Raw genomic sequence first — 15367 nt, 5'->3', positions numbered from 1 at the left:
TTCCCGGAGCTATAGAAGACAAGTTTGAACTTGAGCTTGGTTGGAGATATTTCACAGGCATGTTACACGGATTTTGATCACGTTTTGCAAGTAAATGGCAAACGACTTCGATCTTGTGAAGATTTGGCAGCCAATGTTCTAGATGTTTTGCGCTTCTCATTATTTGGAAGTACCAAAGAGTTATTTGTTTTATCTTTTTTGGTTTGGAAAATGTATGTTGAAGTGTTCTTCTCTCTCAAGGACCATTGCAACAAGTAGTTGCTATACACTGTATACTAACAACTAAGAGCCAATAAATGTCACCAAAAAATGATAGAAACGTGATGATAATTTGAGGGGCCACTTATTAACTGAACTTTGTTTATGATTTCTTCTTTACTACTCCTTGATATGCTGAAAGAACTCCCACCCTTCCGCATGTTAGCCAAGCAGCCAGTCCTAATTATCTTGCCTTAGTATGTGGGCAAACATGTTCAAGCAAGGCTCATTTCATATTGAGCAATTATCTATTACCGTTCTAATTAATCTTATTAAATTTGGACACATTTTTTTTAATACAGAAAAACAAACAGAAAAATTACAATCAGAAACTCTTAAAACAACCAATATTCAGTTGTTCAAAATAAAAGGCATCGGCAACTAAAGCGTTCTCCCATGAACCTAACAAAACAGAATAGTCGTCGTCGGTAACCGCATTTGTCACAAAATTTACTTCAAATATGTTGAAAACAAACAAACTTTCGTGAACTTGAACACCATCCAATGTATATCGTCCACAAGCACCTGAATGCGCCAGGAAATACCAGTAGTTCCTTTAATACTGTAGTGCCCAGAACTCAATCAATGAAAAAGTCACAACTCATGCGCCAAAAAACAGGACAATTACTTCCACAAAAGATCACATGTGTGCCGTACACGTGATAGACCCCATGAAAAGGACAAGGAGCAGCCGCTCTCATTTTCCGTTTAAGAGGGTTTAGACGTTTAGTTTAGACCATGTCCACCCCCGCTCCTTTCTTCAAAGCCACATTACACAACAAAGCCCCACAAAAGCCTTACTGGAGAATTGACAGTTTTGGTCTTTGGTGCACCCACCTGTGTTTTTTATATTCCCCATATAAACACGCACAACACCGGTTCATCGGCCGAGTCACGGCCCGCGCACGCGCGACACGTGCCACCTACGTAATTGCCAAATTGCGGGCTAGAAAATAGACCCGAGGGGAATTACAAAGAAAATGAGAAACCCAAACTCAGACCAATTCAGAATTTCCCCTTCAGAAAATTAAAACAAACAAACAAAAAAAAAAAAAACGAAGAAAACGTCCGACTCTCTCTCTCTCTCTCTCTAGCGAACAGAGCGAGGGTTTTGCGAAGCAAACAGAAAGGGAAATAAAGCCCTAGGGCTAGAGCGAAATCCCAAAACTCTCACACTGAGGTTGCAGCCTTCGTCAATTGGAACTGCGCCGGAGCTAGGGTTTTCGAATTCGTCCATAAAGGTAAAGTTGCGACGACGCATATATGCAATTGAAATTGCGTTTTGTGCATTATGATTTTTGTGTAATTGATTGTGTTTCGGTTTGGGTAATCCAAAATTAAGGCCATATCTCGCCACATTAACTCTCCTAATCTCACTTCCTCCATATGATTATGTTTCACTCCATTTCTCGCTCCACAAAAGTGTGAAAGTCTGGGCCTTTCACTCACTAATTTGAATTCTAGGGTTTGATATTATCTCTACATGGGAGTCACAGCTGTTTGCCCCATGTTTATTAACATATTTCTGATGAAACTAGAGAACTTATCATATATATGTTAGTCGTGTTTCTACTGATTTTAGTCTCTGGCTTACTGTGAGGCTCGCTTGGTTATTTTGTTTCTAGTAATATATTTTGAATTGATTGCCTCTTTGCTTTTTACAGGATTGGTCATTTTCCTCAATTTATTGCCTGTTCGAGTAATTTATTTGGCGATGTTGATTTGAAAGTTTCAATTGCACCAGGTACAGATTCTAACTTGTCCCCAATCATGAGTTTTGAAACTCATATACTAGTTTTTTCTCTGTATGATCTTTGAGATTCTATCATGAGCACGTTTGGGTTGTGAATTATCAGAACAATTCCACATATGCATATATGCTTTTCTGTGATATATTGGAAAATGATATTTTATTGTAAACTCGAAAATGCTTTCTTCCTGGTAGATCTGTAAATTGATCGTATTGTGTTATATTACAAAATGTGATTTCTTGTGATTTTTTGATGGCTCGTGAATGAATTTGGAATCGCCAAATTCATAGGGAAGTGGAAATTTGCCGGGTGGGAACATCAATGTGGATACTTTAGGTTTATGTAAGAGAGAAAATTATACTTTTGAAACGTTGGGTTCAAAATGGTCCAGCAACTACTGCTTCTAGCATAGATTCTGAAATGCCTTGTGTAGTAGAATCATTGTAAGTTGATGTTTCAGTTGTGGTGAAATGGTGAATCTTGTATCCAAATTTTGTAACACGAGATTCAACCGGAGGCTTCATGTGACTTTGGTAGGAACATTAATGTGGATACTTTGGTCACATATTCTACTTGGCTTTAGGAGTATAGTTCTTATACAGAGGAGAAATTATTAACTGTGGGATCAGGAAAGTCCTAACAGGGTCCAGTCATATTGTGTTGGGCTGTCCTTGGCATGGGGTAAAGAAAGCTTTCTCTTTTTCTATAGATGTTATTAACTTCCTGTGCCTGCATGAGTTGTAATCAGCAATTGTGGCAATGATCACTTTTGACCTTAGTTTTTAATTAATGATTAATGTAGTTAACTAACTAAGTAACTAGATTTGCACTTTATGCTGCCTTGCAAATTAACCAAATTTAGATAATCAGTATTGCCACATTGTATACTGTGTTCTTTCTATAAGCCGATGTTCCAACTCAATTTAGAGAAATGTATAAATGAACTTATATTCTTAGTTCAAATAATCTTCTTCTCTTCACCTCACAAGGATACAAGAATTACTGATTACAGAGTTATTCATATTCTTGTGTTTTAGGAAAGAAATGGATTGACTGATCTTGATAATAGCATGGCATGAATTTCTACTATGTAGTTGGTGAATAGCACTAATACAGACCTTCACTATCACAAGGCTTACTTTTAACCAGTGTCTCGGTGACCATTAAATGGCAATCATCTCATGTTTGTGGTTGGAGTATGGATGAATTAATTGCTTGTTCTATCTTTGTGATTTTGTTTGCAATAAATGCTCTTTAAAGATAACCAAATGTTTTATAGGTTCTAAATCATAAGCTGATTTCGATTACTTGCTCATCACTGTTTATTCTTGTATTGGATATCTTGTACTCTATAGGAGCACATATTGTTGAAGCAAATGTTATACTTCCCAATACTAGTTGATCTTTTATATGATGAAGATATAATTCATTTCAAATCAAGTTCTTCCCTATTAAATCCAATTTACAACCTTCCAGGCCATAATTCCAGCTACACTAGCTTACTGTGCTATAGGTTATGTCTATTTTTATATATTCAGCTGTAATTTTAGATTTCAGTTTGCCTGCACATGGTATATTTTCACAGACCATGTCACTTTGTACTCTTCTAACCACACTATCAAGCAAGATCTATCAAACAAGATACAAAATTGCAATACTACAGTTATACTGTCTGTTATGACATGTTTTATTAAGAGCCTGTTGGGTTACTGTTTCCCAAAACAATTTCTCATAGACTTGAAAAGTTTGTGATTAAAGTCGTCTTAACAAGATTCTGTGTAAATAAGCTTGATTACTGGAAATACCTAATTAATGCTTTCAAGTTGTCTTTCATTTCCAAGTGGAAGATAGAAAATAACAGTACTGGTAACTACTGAGAAGTGAGAACAGTTTTTTCCACTCTTAGTGGAAAACTTTTGTTTTCTTAGTTTTTCAGAACATTTTTATGAAGACAATTACAGAATTGGAATATTCTCAAGATATTTATGCTTATTGGCCGGTCACTGCATACTTACTAGTTGATGTCACTTTTTGGCTTTTGCAGTGCTGTTTCACAAATATTATCCTGAAAGTCTTCCGTAGCTCAATGGAAATTATGTACATGGACTTCTTCGACTGTAAGCACGTTATGTAAAGCATCATGACACTCGAAGATTTTTTTACCTTAACTGAGATGAAAGATGGGCTAACTGCTCCATCTCGAGTTGAGGAGCTGGTCACATTAATGCAGAGTGAGAAAGATTCTAGTGTGAATAATGCTGGTGAGGCAACTCGGCATTGGGTTGCAGTTGCAAGCACAATTGCTGCCACAGAGAATAAAGATTGTCTTGATCTTTTTATTCAATTGGATGGACTCTGGTTTGTTGGTAAATGGCTGAAAGATGCTCAAAATTTAGGTAATGATACAAATGAAAGTTTTGTAGAAGAGTCAATAACTGCTCTGTTACTAGCACTTGAAAAGCTGCATATTGACAATAAGAGGTCAATATCTACGGGGATCTGGAGTACTGTTGAGAAACTTCTTGGCCACAAAAGCTTGAAGGTTCAAGATCGAGCAAGACTGCTGTTTGATAGCTGGAAGCAGGATAGTGATGCAGTTGACCATGATGTTGAGAATACTGGGGTTCTCTGTGGTGATGGGAGTTCTGAGCTTTCTGTACAAGAGACCAAGCCATCTGCTTTAAATTTTACCCCTTCAGAAGTAGGTTCTAACAGCGAGAATCGCCCATCAGGTACTGCTGATGAAACATTGCCGTTAAGCAGTTCGGAGGGTCTTCAACCAGAAAGTGCTGATGTACAGATTCCAACTTGTAACAAACAGTCCCCAACCAACAAACTTTTAGAGAATGCAGACAAGAAAGATAGGTCTCCAGATCCTTTGGGCTCTGTTATTTTGGAGGCTGTTCAACAAAGTCCTATAAAAAATGAATCCTCCGTATGTTCTGTAGGAGCAAATGCTTTAATTGGAACTTCTAATTTTCCTGTGGCAAAGACGAGCAATGCTGATGTGTCAGACAACTCAAAATTGAATGAGATGCCCGGGAATGAAAATCAGAAGCACACAGTCGATGGTTCTCCAAAGCAGTTGGGTGTGACTGACATCTCTTCGGTATCTGCACCATTGGAATCTGGGGTTGTTTGTTCAGATGCTGATGCTGCAACATCCCAGGTTTTTGTTAATGATTCTGCTTTACAAAAAAATGCAGATGCCAATGAGGATGGTTTCTGTCAAAAGTTTGATGCTCTTAGTGGTGATGGACAATACCAGAGCTGTAAATCTGATCCGCAAGTTGTGATGGACAATACAACGGCAGTGATGGATGATACAAGAGCTGTAAATCATTGCAACACTACTGTTCAAGATAGTGACTGTTCGAACATTCCTCAGGAGTCATCTGGCAATGGTAGTATGTCTGAAAAAGTGGAAGATATAGAGACTTCTTCCAGGATGGATGACCCGGGTGCTGTTGATGAAGATGAAGAGCAAGCAAGTGATGAAGGCGCTGAATTGACTACTGCTACTGTTTTTCCTAGCAACATTTTTGAAAAAAGAAGGTCTGATATCGATGTTGAGTATGGGATGGTTGATGCTCTTGAAGTTGCTCGACAGGTTGCCCAAGAAGTAGAAAGAGAAGTGGTGGATCACAGAGAACCATACGGCAGTTCATCTTCTGGGAAAATTTCAGGAGGTGGACTCAGACAACCTGGTAGCCCAGACTCCATAAATGAAAAGCAAGACCCACCCACTGAAGTTGCACCAAAGGATCTGCCAGTTGAGCAATTTCATTCTGTAGAGGCAAATCCTGAGAAGGATGTGGTTGACTCAGAACATCAGGAAATGATACCTGAACATTCCATTCATGACATGGAGTCCTCTCAAGTGACTGAAATGGCTCAAGAGCCAGAAGTTAACCCAGAAAAGGGTCTCTGTGGTTTTGATCTAAATGAAGAAGTGAGTTCTGATGAGATGGATCGCTCAGTAAATCCTGTCTCTGCTCCAATTCCTTTTTCCAGACCACCACCAGCTGCTGATCTACCCGTGGCCCCTTTGCAGTTTGAAGGGGCTATTGGATTGAAAGGATCTCTTGGTAATAGTGCTTTTCGTCGAGCATCCCCACGCAGGCTTTCGGATTCTGAGAAGAATCTTTCTACAGGGGCCACCACTGATAGCTCAAAGCAGAGGCCAGACTACCTGTGTTTAGATTTGAATGTGGCTTTTGGAGGAGATGATTTGGAAAAACAAATTCCATTGTTGTCTAGCCTCCCTTCTGGGGAATCTTCAGGGGAAGTGAGTCAAAGTAGATTGGGTAGGCCCAACTTGGATTTGAACCGTATTGATGATGACGGTGATGCTCTACCATTGAATTTAAGAGTGGAAGGACAGTTCTTGTACAACCGAAATGGCCGTCGCAGCCCATCTCCTGCCTCATCGTCATCATCAATGCAGCCTTTGATGAGGAATTTTGATTTGAATGACAGGCCATTTTTTCATAATGATTCTATTGATCAAGGGCATGGTAAGTCTTCTCAAAGTGCAACTGCATATAGAGGGCAGCTGGATGGTTCAGTTATTTCTATCCTGGGTACCAGAGTAGAGATTAAAAGAAATGATGTTCCTCAGACTCTGTCCCTGCCAAACGGCAAGGGGATTATTGAGACTGCAGGAGATCCTAACTTGGCAAGAGCAGGAAGTCTTTTGGAGTTGGGTTCAAGGGTTTCTTACACCAATTCTCCTGTTTTTGGGTACAATGGACTGGCTACAGGGCCCGCAGTGTCGTTCTCCTCAACCATGTATGGACATGGTGGAACAATCCCCTACATGGTGGATTCAAGAGGATCCCCTGTTGTGCCTCAAATTATGGGCTCTGCATCAGCTGTTCCACCTCCGTTCTCTCAGTCACCATTCATCATGAATATGAATGGCGTGCAACCGGGTCTAAATGGTGCTGGGCCGTCGCGTCCCAGTTTCGATCTAAACTCTGGCTTCATGGTTGAGGGTGGCAATAGAGATTCGGGTTTGAGGCACCTTTTCATTCATGGGCAAGGCGGATCTATGGATGAGCATCTGAGGAACAGCTCACAACCCCCTTCTAGTTCTAATGTTGGTGGAAAAAGGAAAGAACCAGAAGGTGGCTGGGAACACCCGTTTAGTTACAGACAACAGCAACCCCCTTGGAGATAGAAGTTCTTGACTGCATGCTGTCCTATCGTTGCAACAGTTTCATAAATCCAACCAACTCCATTGATACGTTCGTTCCAAACATGATGCTGAGGTAGGAGAGTTCATTCGCTTTAATAGAGAACTGAATAAAGTTGGAGGTAATTATTGATGTAACATGATTTATGATCAAGTGCTGAAGGAAGAAAGTTAGGTTGTTTAATTTTTGTTTTTCTTTTTTTCCTTTTCTTTTCTGTGTTACATACAGGCCTTTCGTCATAGGAGATTTGGTACGTGTAGCTGTAATTTCTCTGCCATGTATATCACAGAAATTATAGGAACAAATTCTACATAATGTTAGTGGTGCTGGCTGCTTTGATAAGTTGGTTTACCTGAAGTTATTTAAAAGAGAAAAATGGGTATGCCAGTGATAATTTATGACATGAACTTGCTTCATTTTCGTTTTTACTCGTCCAAATATGCGGAGCATTAAGTTTTGATGTGAAGACTTGACCCACCTAGCGCTCTGATTGCTTGCAAAAAGTCTCTAATTAGTCGACTTGTACTCTACAAGATCTTTCATTTCAAGATAAATTTAATAGCTTGGTACTTTTTGTTCAATAAGATTTCCTGTTGAGAACACAATTTTTATGAAAAAGAGTGTCAAATTCAGAAATTGAATAATAGAGAGAACTATTCTTTCACGGCATGCTTTTGATCCTTTGATAACATGCTCCAAATCCCGTTCCAACGGAATACGGTTTTTGGAACCAAGGCTGTTGCGCCAAATGGAATATGAGGGTCCGAAAGTTGATAAATGGGCTTAAATGCTGCCCAATCTAAAACGTCAGCGTCTGAAACTTTATTGTGGTCCGAACAAAAAAATGGAAAATATATGAAAACATTACACAGGAAAATTAAAATGTCACAGCTATCGGAGGTAAATTACATTGATGGAAACAAACCATTTCACCAGTGAGGTCAATGGAGCTATCTTCGTTTGTACCTGAAAAAGAAAAAGAAAAGAAATCAAAATAGAGAAACTTTTATTACAGAATTTATTCATGTATGAATATCATCGGAGTGTATCGTATCAGATATTCTTCTCCAATGTAAAGTTGCTCCAAAATTAATAATATACACTTCAGATTTCCTCATTGCAACCCACAAATGTCTGATTAAAGATCATCTAAAATCAGCTGTGGGTTTTGTTGGCACAAACAATCGTGTCAATCCTCTTTTTTTTTCTTTTTCTTTTTAAAGAACCTCCAAATATCAGACTAATGCCTCATATCAGGCTTTAGACCATAAAGACAAGTTCATCAAATCATTAGCAAAATTTAAACAGAAAACCTAGTTTACATAAATAATTAGCAATAACAAAAGGACTTGAATGGAGCATGAATGGAATAATCTTATGCTAAATGCAAATTATAAGCATGAGTTCCAAATATACCACAAAAATGCTTTTTGAAAACCAGAACCGGATGTATGAAACAAATCACAAGGCAAAGTGTTTCATACCTCGACTTGCTTTTAAATGAATTCTTGGACTTTTTCTTTCCCACGCCACCGCTTTTTCGATCCTTTTTCCCTTGACTCATATCACTCTGGAACAGGTCCTGCATCTCATCTGTCCTTGACTGGGTTCTTTGTGGAAGACGATTAGATTTCTTGCTATCCTTCTTCACAATCTTGCCAGTATCCATTGCCTTATTTGCTGCCTTCACAGCTTTTGCCCGTCGGTAACCCAAGTCAACAAGTTTCACTCCTGTCTTGTCCTTAGTTGTTCCACTACCCTGTAATTTATACATACAGATTACTGTCTGCTACTATATCTGATCGCAAAGTTCTTCTCTCTTTTTTGAAGTTTGAGTTTTATGGTTATACGAACACTTCAAAAAAAATAAAAAGAGGCAAACTAGATACATGCGGCAGGGGGGGGGAGGGTGAGAGAGAGAGAGAGAGACATACTTCTGACTTTCGATTTTGATTTTCTTCCTCCAACATTTCTCTAGCTGCTTCCAAATTTCGGCGCTTCTTACGCGGCAAATTTTTCTGCTCCAGACTCATTATGTTATTTGCTTAACCCCAAAACAATCAATAAATAATTGGATAAAACAATGCAGGATTTGGACGCAAGATTACCTCACGCTCTCGTTTCCTCTTTTCTTTCATTTTCAGTTCTTCCGCTTGTTCAGCACTGATCACCTCGTTTCCAGAATGTTTTTCTCTTTCACCGGATGCCTATAAATTGATATCATGAATCATTTCTCCACAGTAGACAAAAAAAATACAATAGGAGCAAAAACATATAAATAAAACTTTTGAGGATATAAGAAAAGCCAAGTACTGTTATTAGCAAACATATAATTAATCAAACACAAAGGAGAAGCTCCACAGTGTAGAACCCATCTAATAATATTGGCATGTAAAAGAGAAACAATTAGGTTAAGATAAACATAAACTAAAAAAAAAATAAACGAGTTAAACTTCTTCTAGCTGCAAACCAGATGGGAAATTGCATAAAAGAGCTATGCTCTGTCAAAAGTCGAATCACATTAAACATTGAATTATTAATTAGATAACACACAAGGGAATAATACAGAAGACAGCCCCATGATTAGATCAAGGGATTTTTTATATGCAATTTTCTTGATCCATGAATAGATTGTTGATTAATCCAAGCATCTACCAGGTATCCATGTCCCAAAAATTAACTATACAGATTCATCTTTTTACCTTAGATGCCTTCACTACCTCCTTCTTCTCCTTTTCAGTCACAATCCAGGTCCTTTTGGGGCGTGAATAAATTTCATCTCTGTGTGCAATCAAATTCTCGACCTGTAATAAAAAAAAACCCAAGAACCAAAATATTAATAGCATAAACTTTTTCATGTGGTATGTCGGTAATTACGAAAAAATAAAAAATGCCAGATATTAAATAGCTATGAGATAGTTTTGCTGAAATACCCTATGAGATAGTTTTGCTAAAATACCTTTGTTGCTTCCATTTCAGCTCTTCTTAGCGCTGTCTCTTCGCTGCACACATATGCAATCTATAACAGTTCTACAAGAAAAATCAAATAAATAAACATTTATAAAGTGAAACAGTAAAAACCACCTCTCTTCTCGAAGAATTGTAGCCACTTGATCTTCCATTTGCTCAATTATCTGAGACCACTTAGTAATTGACTGTTCTGCAACAATTCGACTCCTCAGCTTTGAACCAGCTCTTTTTGCCTATCAAATTCAATTCCCCAAAGAACAGATAGGTTATAACACTTTCATTATAAGAGAACCTAACAGTATATACAAAAATCATCAACTCTAAAAACAAACTGCCGTTAAAAAAGCTAGAATACTTGACCACGGAGTAGAAAAACAAACAATATACCATGAGAATATAAAGAAAACTAGTACTCACAATAGCTTTTAACAGAGATCGGTCAGTATCTGTCACGAAAGTAACAGCGCATCCCTCTTTCCCTGCTCTTGCTGTGCGACCCACTCGATGAACATAGCTGAGAAAAGAAACAAATTAGAGAAACTTACACATGCAAGCACCATGGATGCAAAAACAATAAGGTAGGTTAGGAACAGTATATCTCTGAATTCCAAGGGAAAGACTGGTGAGTGGATGTGCATAAGAAATGAAGCGATTACCTTGTAAGATCACGTGGACATGCATAATTTATAACTGTTTCAACACCAATTATGTCAAGACCCTACAGAAAACCAACCAAACTTTAATGCCATATAGCAGCTTATTGTAGTATATAGTACAAAGTCAAGATTTAGGGAAAGATATAAATAAATTACAAAAAAACTAATGCACGCCAAAAAAACAGAAACAGAAATAGGTTCTTACACGAGCAGCGACATCTGTTGCAATCAAAAAGTCAACCTTTTCCCTCCTGAAAAGTTCCAATGCCTACAAAAACAATAAAGGTGAGTAGGTAACCATAGAAAAATATCAAAAAGAAATAATCTCAACAATCAGGAAAGATTTATCCCACACAGTGCCTTAGTTTATAAAATTATACCATATATAAGAGAAAATTTCACCAACAAATAATACCCCAAAAAAAAAACGACCATAATCACACTGTTCATGTAGGCGCACAAGTTACTCACATCTAGGCGCTGCACTTGAGTAAGATTGCCATGAAGCTCAGCGGCTTTCAAGCCAGCTAACCCAAATAAGATCTTCAGCCTATGTGCGGCCTGTTTTGTCCCACTACAGGAGAAAGTAAAAAATGAGCACATAGAAATTAGAACTAACAAGAGATATCAGTCGGTCTAAAACCAATATAACCTTAGGAAGATAATATTTGTTAAAGGAAATAGTACAAACCTGAATATGATCACTCTTTCTCTGAATGTCTTTGTGCACAATGCAAGTAGAACTGCTTCCTGGTTTAGTTCACGCATACGTCGTATCCGAACCACCCTAGATGACAGACAAATGACAGCAAATTATACTTTCATGAATGAATTGCCACTAAAATTGATGAACACAAATTAAAATAATGAGTATAACTGAATGGCTAAAAAAATTGATCATTACTCCTCGGTTAGTGTCACTGGCCGTTTCGCGGATGGGTCAGCTGAAAGGCGTAGTGGTTTGGTGAGAGAAAGCTGGACAAGTTCATCAACTTCTTCAGTCATCGTAGCTGAAAATAGCATGGTTTGTCTCCTTTTGGGGCATACTCGAAGCTGCACACAAAAGTATAAGAATGAGAAATTTTGCAAAGAAAACAGAATTTTTGTGCACTTCAAAAATTTAGCAATGTCTTAGTTGTTGGCAAGCTTTCACCAAAAGGGCCAATACTAACCAGCTCACGAATTTCAGCACTAAACCCAACTTCCAGCAGGCGATCTGCCTCATCAAGAATTAGAACAGCAAGATCATCCAAATCCACAGACATAGAATTTCGTAAATGATCTATAATGCGTCCCGGGGTAGCCACGACGATATCTGGCATGGATCTCAAGGCTGCTTCTTGAACCTGACAAAATGGCATCGCCTCAATATTCTTGCATAATAATGCAAAAAGGTAATAAAAGAAAGCATTACGTAACGAGACACATGACAGACATATTAGAGTTTTAACTGCTAGTTAATCTGTGATTTTTCCCTTTTGAGGTGTGGCATGATCTTTGCTCTCACTACATAGTTGGACATAAATTTAGAAATACAAGGATTAAAGCAACATAGTAGGCCGTTGGATGAATCCAACTTTCCCTTAGATTTGCATGTTTTCCATTTTCTGCCATAACTAAGCAACTAGTGATAATTTATACCACAGATAAAATAGAAAGTAGGAAAGGGCTGAAAACAATATAACCATGTGACCAAGAAGATATGAGCTCAAGGGGGGGAACACCAGGAAAGAGAATTTACTTTTTGGCTTTTATTAAAAGGATGCAAGCAATTCCACCTCAAACCGAATTCTGATATTTTTTTTTTTTTTTTTTTTTTTTTTTTTGAGACTAGGGTATCCGAGTCTTTGACCCGACTAATCCCTAGGTCCCCCGCCTGACCCCACAACATTTGGGGAACTGGAAACACTAGCAATTGCTAGGTGGGTACCTTGGGAGAGGGTCGAACCCCAGACCACTTGGGAGCAAACCAAGGGCCTGACCGCAAACCGAATTCTGATATTTAAGCCATTAAGAAATAAAAGTAAATCAAACCTTTAGTGAAAGGCCTCCAACAACCAGGCAACATCTGATATCAGTAAATTGAGCAAGTTTCTCAATCATACTATGAACCCTGAAGAAAAAAAAAATTAACCAAAAGACAAGAAATTAACCAAAAGGCAATAGAAAAAGACGACAAAAGTTGAATCAAAGCAACTTGTTTTACAAAGAACTGTTCCTCAAAAAGTAATCAATTCTGTTTGATTAACTGGTATAAGATGATGAAGTATGCCATTAAAGTGAGAAATAATTTGACTAGCTTGGACAGTTAGACCCCAAAAACACAACAACGCTCGCAAGCCCTGTTGGCATATAATTATCAGCAATGAATAGAGAACAATATCGCATAAGAGAAAAAAAAATTGATAAATTTCTATATAATTGAATTAATTTCAATGGACTGGCTTATTCAAAGTTTTATGCACAGCCAGATTGTAGGAGGTATACAGATGAATATATGCATATATAACAAAAAAAATTAAATACCACAACCAGGAAAGAAATTAGTACTTACTGAACCGCCAGTTCTCTGGCAGGAGTCAGAACAAGGACCCTTATGGCAGGCACCCGCTTGGGGCGAAACAATAATCTTTCCAGTGTAGGTAACGCAAAAGCAGCCGTCTATATAAAAAAGATAACAACATAATCATCAAAACATTCAAATTTCAACGATGACGATCTTCATCCAACAACAACTCAGAATCAAAACGTACCTTCCCGGAACCAGTAATGGCACTTCCGCATATATCCCTCCCAGACAAGGCCAGTGGAATGCAAGCTGCCTACATACAAAACCCTAGAAATTCAGTGAAAAGCACAAATAGGAACAAGAAATGAAATGTTAGTGGTAAGGCTCCGAAACCTGAATTGGCGTGGGCTTAACATAGCCCAATTTCTCGCAAGCCCGAAGCAGGGGTCTCGACAAATTGAGCTCCAGGAACGAATTCGCATGAAACGACGTGCTGTCAGATGAAGCAAAGAAAGGCTTATTCTCAGCCGCATTTGCACCTACATCGTCTTCCTCATCTTCTGGTTTATAATCTTCCTGAATAATCAGCACAACATATCAGACATGTGATTACTGAATTGAATTGATGGCAAATTGTTAGGGTTTGAGGAAGTTACTTGTCTATCGGATTCGGATCCGGAGCTAGAAGCGTCGTCCGGGTCGGGGAGCGGGACGGATAGTTGCTGGCGGGCTTTGGAGATTTTTTCGTCGACGGAGGTGGTGCTCCGGCGGGCGTGTTCTTCGGCGACGGTTTCGGAGTAGGAAGCGAAGTCCCATGGGGATTGAGAAGTGCGAGCACGCGAGGGTTTTACAGACGCTTCTTGTTCCTCTTGTTCTTCTTCTTCTTCTTCTCCGTCTGAGTAGTCTTCTTCCTCTGCTTCGGAATATTCTTCATCGCTCGGGGGTTCGAACACGAAAGACGGGGCCATTGAAATGTGAGGGTCTCAGACTCTCTGGGTTGAGTTGAGAGTTGAAGGGTTTATGGGTTTTGGGAGGGAGACGATTAGGGTTTAGAGACAATTCTCTACGACTGAACAGTGGACGACGTCGTTTAGTGTCTCTCGAGGTCGTTCTGACGCAAATTTGGCTACATAATAGGCCGACGAAGAGACGGATGAAAGAAATAGTGTTAGAATAGGCCCACAACGAGGCCCAACTTTATTGCTAATTCCAATTTTGCAACCACTGTAACTAGTCCACATATTTTGTTAACTTTTAAGAACTAAGAATAGAAGCTGGTTTTTTAGTAGAGATTCATGATATTATTTCAGAATGTTCTCTAGGTGCCTATTGTAATAAGGAGTTTAGGCTTAATGTCCCCCCTTTGTATTCGACGGTTTCATTAATCAAGGCTTGAGGGCAGCCGCACCAACCCTTTATTCACACAAAAAAAAGAAAAAAAAGAATAGAAGCTGGTTTTTTCAAAGATAAAATAAAATCAAAGGAATTCGAATCGAAACAGACATTTTTCAGTCCAAGGAATTTGAAAATGTCTTGAATTCAAAATTCAAAAGAAAACTTTCGGTGCATATGTGCGCCCCTACCCCTTCTGCTGTGTTTGACTGCTTTTGTTGATCAGAATAAAATATTGAAACAGCATAATGCCGTGCAAGGATGAACCCTCTTCGTATATCATCCATCCAAAGCTTAGAAAAATTGACATGTTCAGGCAGGCAGTTCTGCTTTCTATCAATCACAAAACTGAAGATTCATCATGGATTCATGCATATTCGATATGCCATTGCACCTATTACGGGCCTAAACCAGAGAGAGAGAGAGAGTTCTGAGGACACCAGCTTGCTACTCAACATGACGGTATAGAAAACAGTGGAGACAGAGATGAACTAAAAAAAAAAAAACGAGCACTTCCAAATTCCATGAACATGCCGCCACTTAGCTTGTAAATGCACTGTTAAAAGATGATGCCATTGACTATGAAAAAGAAATGTTGCAGAAGTTATCACTCCAATTCAAATTCAGAAAGAA

General features: G+C 38.6%; 2 protein-coding genes across 2 annotated transcripts; one reads left to right on the top strand and one right to left on the bottom strand.

Annotated features, from left to right (window-relative positions):
• Positions 1-1246: 1246 nt before the first annotated feature.
• On the top strand, positions 1247-7583 carry LOC112170088. Its single transcript, XM_024307233.2, has 3 exons — positions 1247-1499; positions 1923-2002; positions 4054-7583. Exon 3 carries the CDS (start codon positions 4150-4152, stop codon positions 7189-7191), a length of 3042 nt encoding a protein of 1013 aa, XP_024163001.1. The 5' UTR covers positions 1247-1499; positions 1923-2002; positions 4054-4149; the 3' UTR covers positions 7192-7583.
• Positions 7584-7866: 283 nt separating this feature from the next.
• Positions 7867-14442, bottom strand: LOC112170089 (DEAD-box ATP-dependent RNA helicase 28). The gene is made up of 19 exons (XM_024307234.2): positions 13999-14442; positions 13736-13918; positions 13587-13655; positions 13388-13494; positions 12868-12946; positions 12006-12179; positions 11738-11886; positions 11525-11620; positions 11305-11407; positions 11039-11101; positions 10834-10895; positions 10595-10691; positions 10292-10410; positions 10167-10209; positions 9910-10011; positions 9316-9414; positions 9142-9225; positions 8692-8966; positions 7867-8173 (listed from the first exon to the last, which is right to left on the bottom strand). The coding sequence occupies exons 1-19, from the start codon at positions 14308-14310 to the stop codon at positions 8158-8160; spliced, it is 2232 nt and encodes a 743-aa protein (XP_024163002.1). The 5' UTR covers positions 14311-14442; the 3' UTR covers positions 7867-8157.
• Between the last annotated feature and the right edge of the window lie 925 nt (positions 14443-15367).

This window comes from Rosa chinensis, chromosome 6 (genome assembly GCF_002994745.2).
Source record: "Rosa chinensis cultivar Old Blush chromosome 6, RchiOBHm-V2, whole genome shotgun sequence".
In the NCBI taxonomy this organism is placed as follows: domain Eukaryota; kingdom Viridiplantae; phylum Streptophyta; class Magnoliopsida; order Rosales; family Rosaceae; genus Rosa; species Rosa chinensis.
This window is presented reverse-complemented; position numbering and strand designations above follow the sequence as displayed.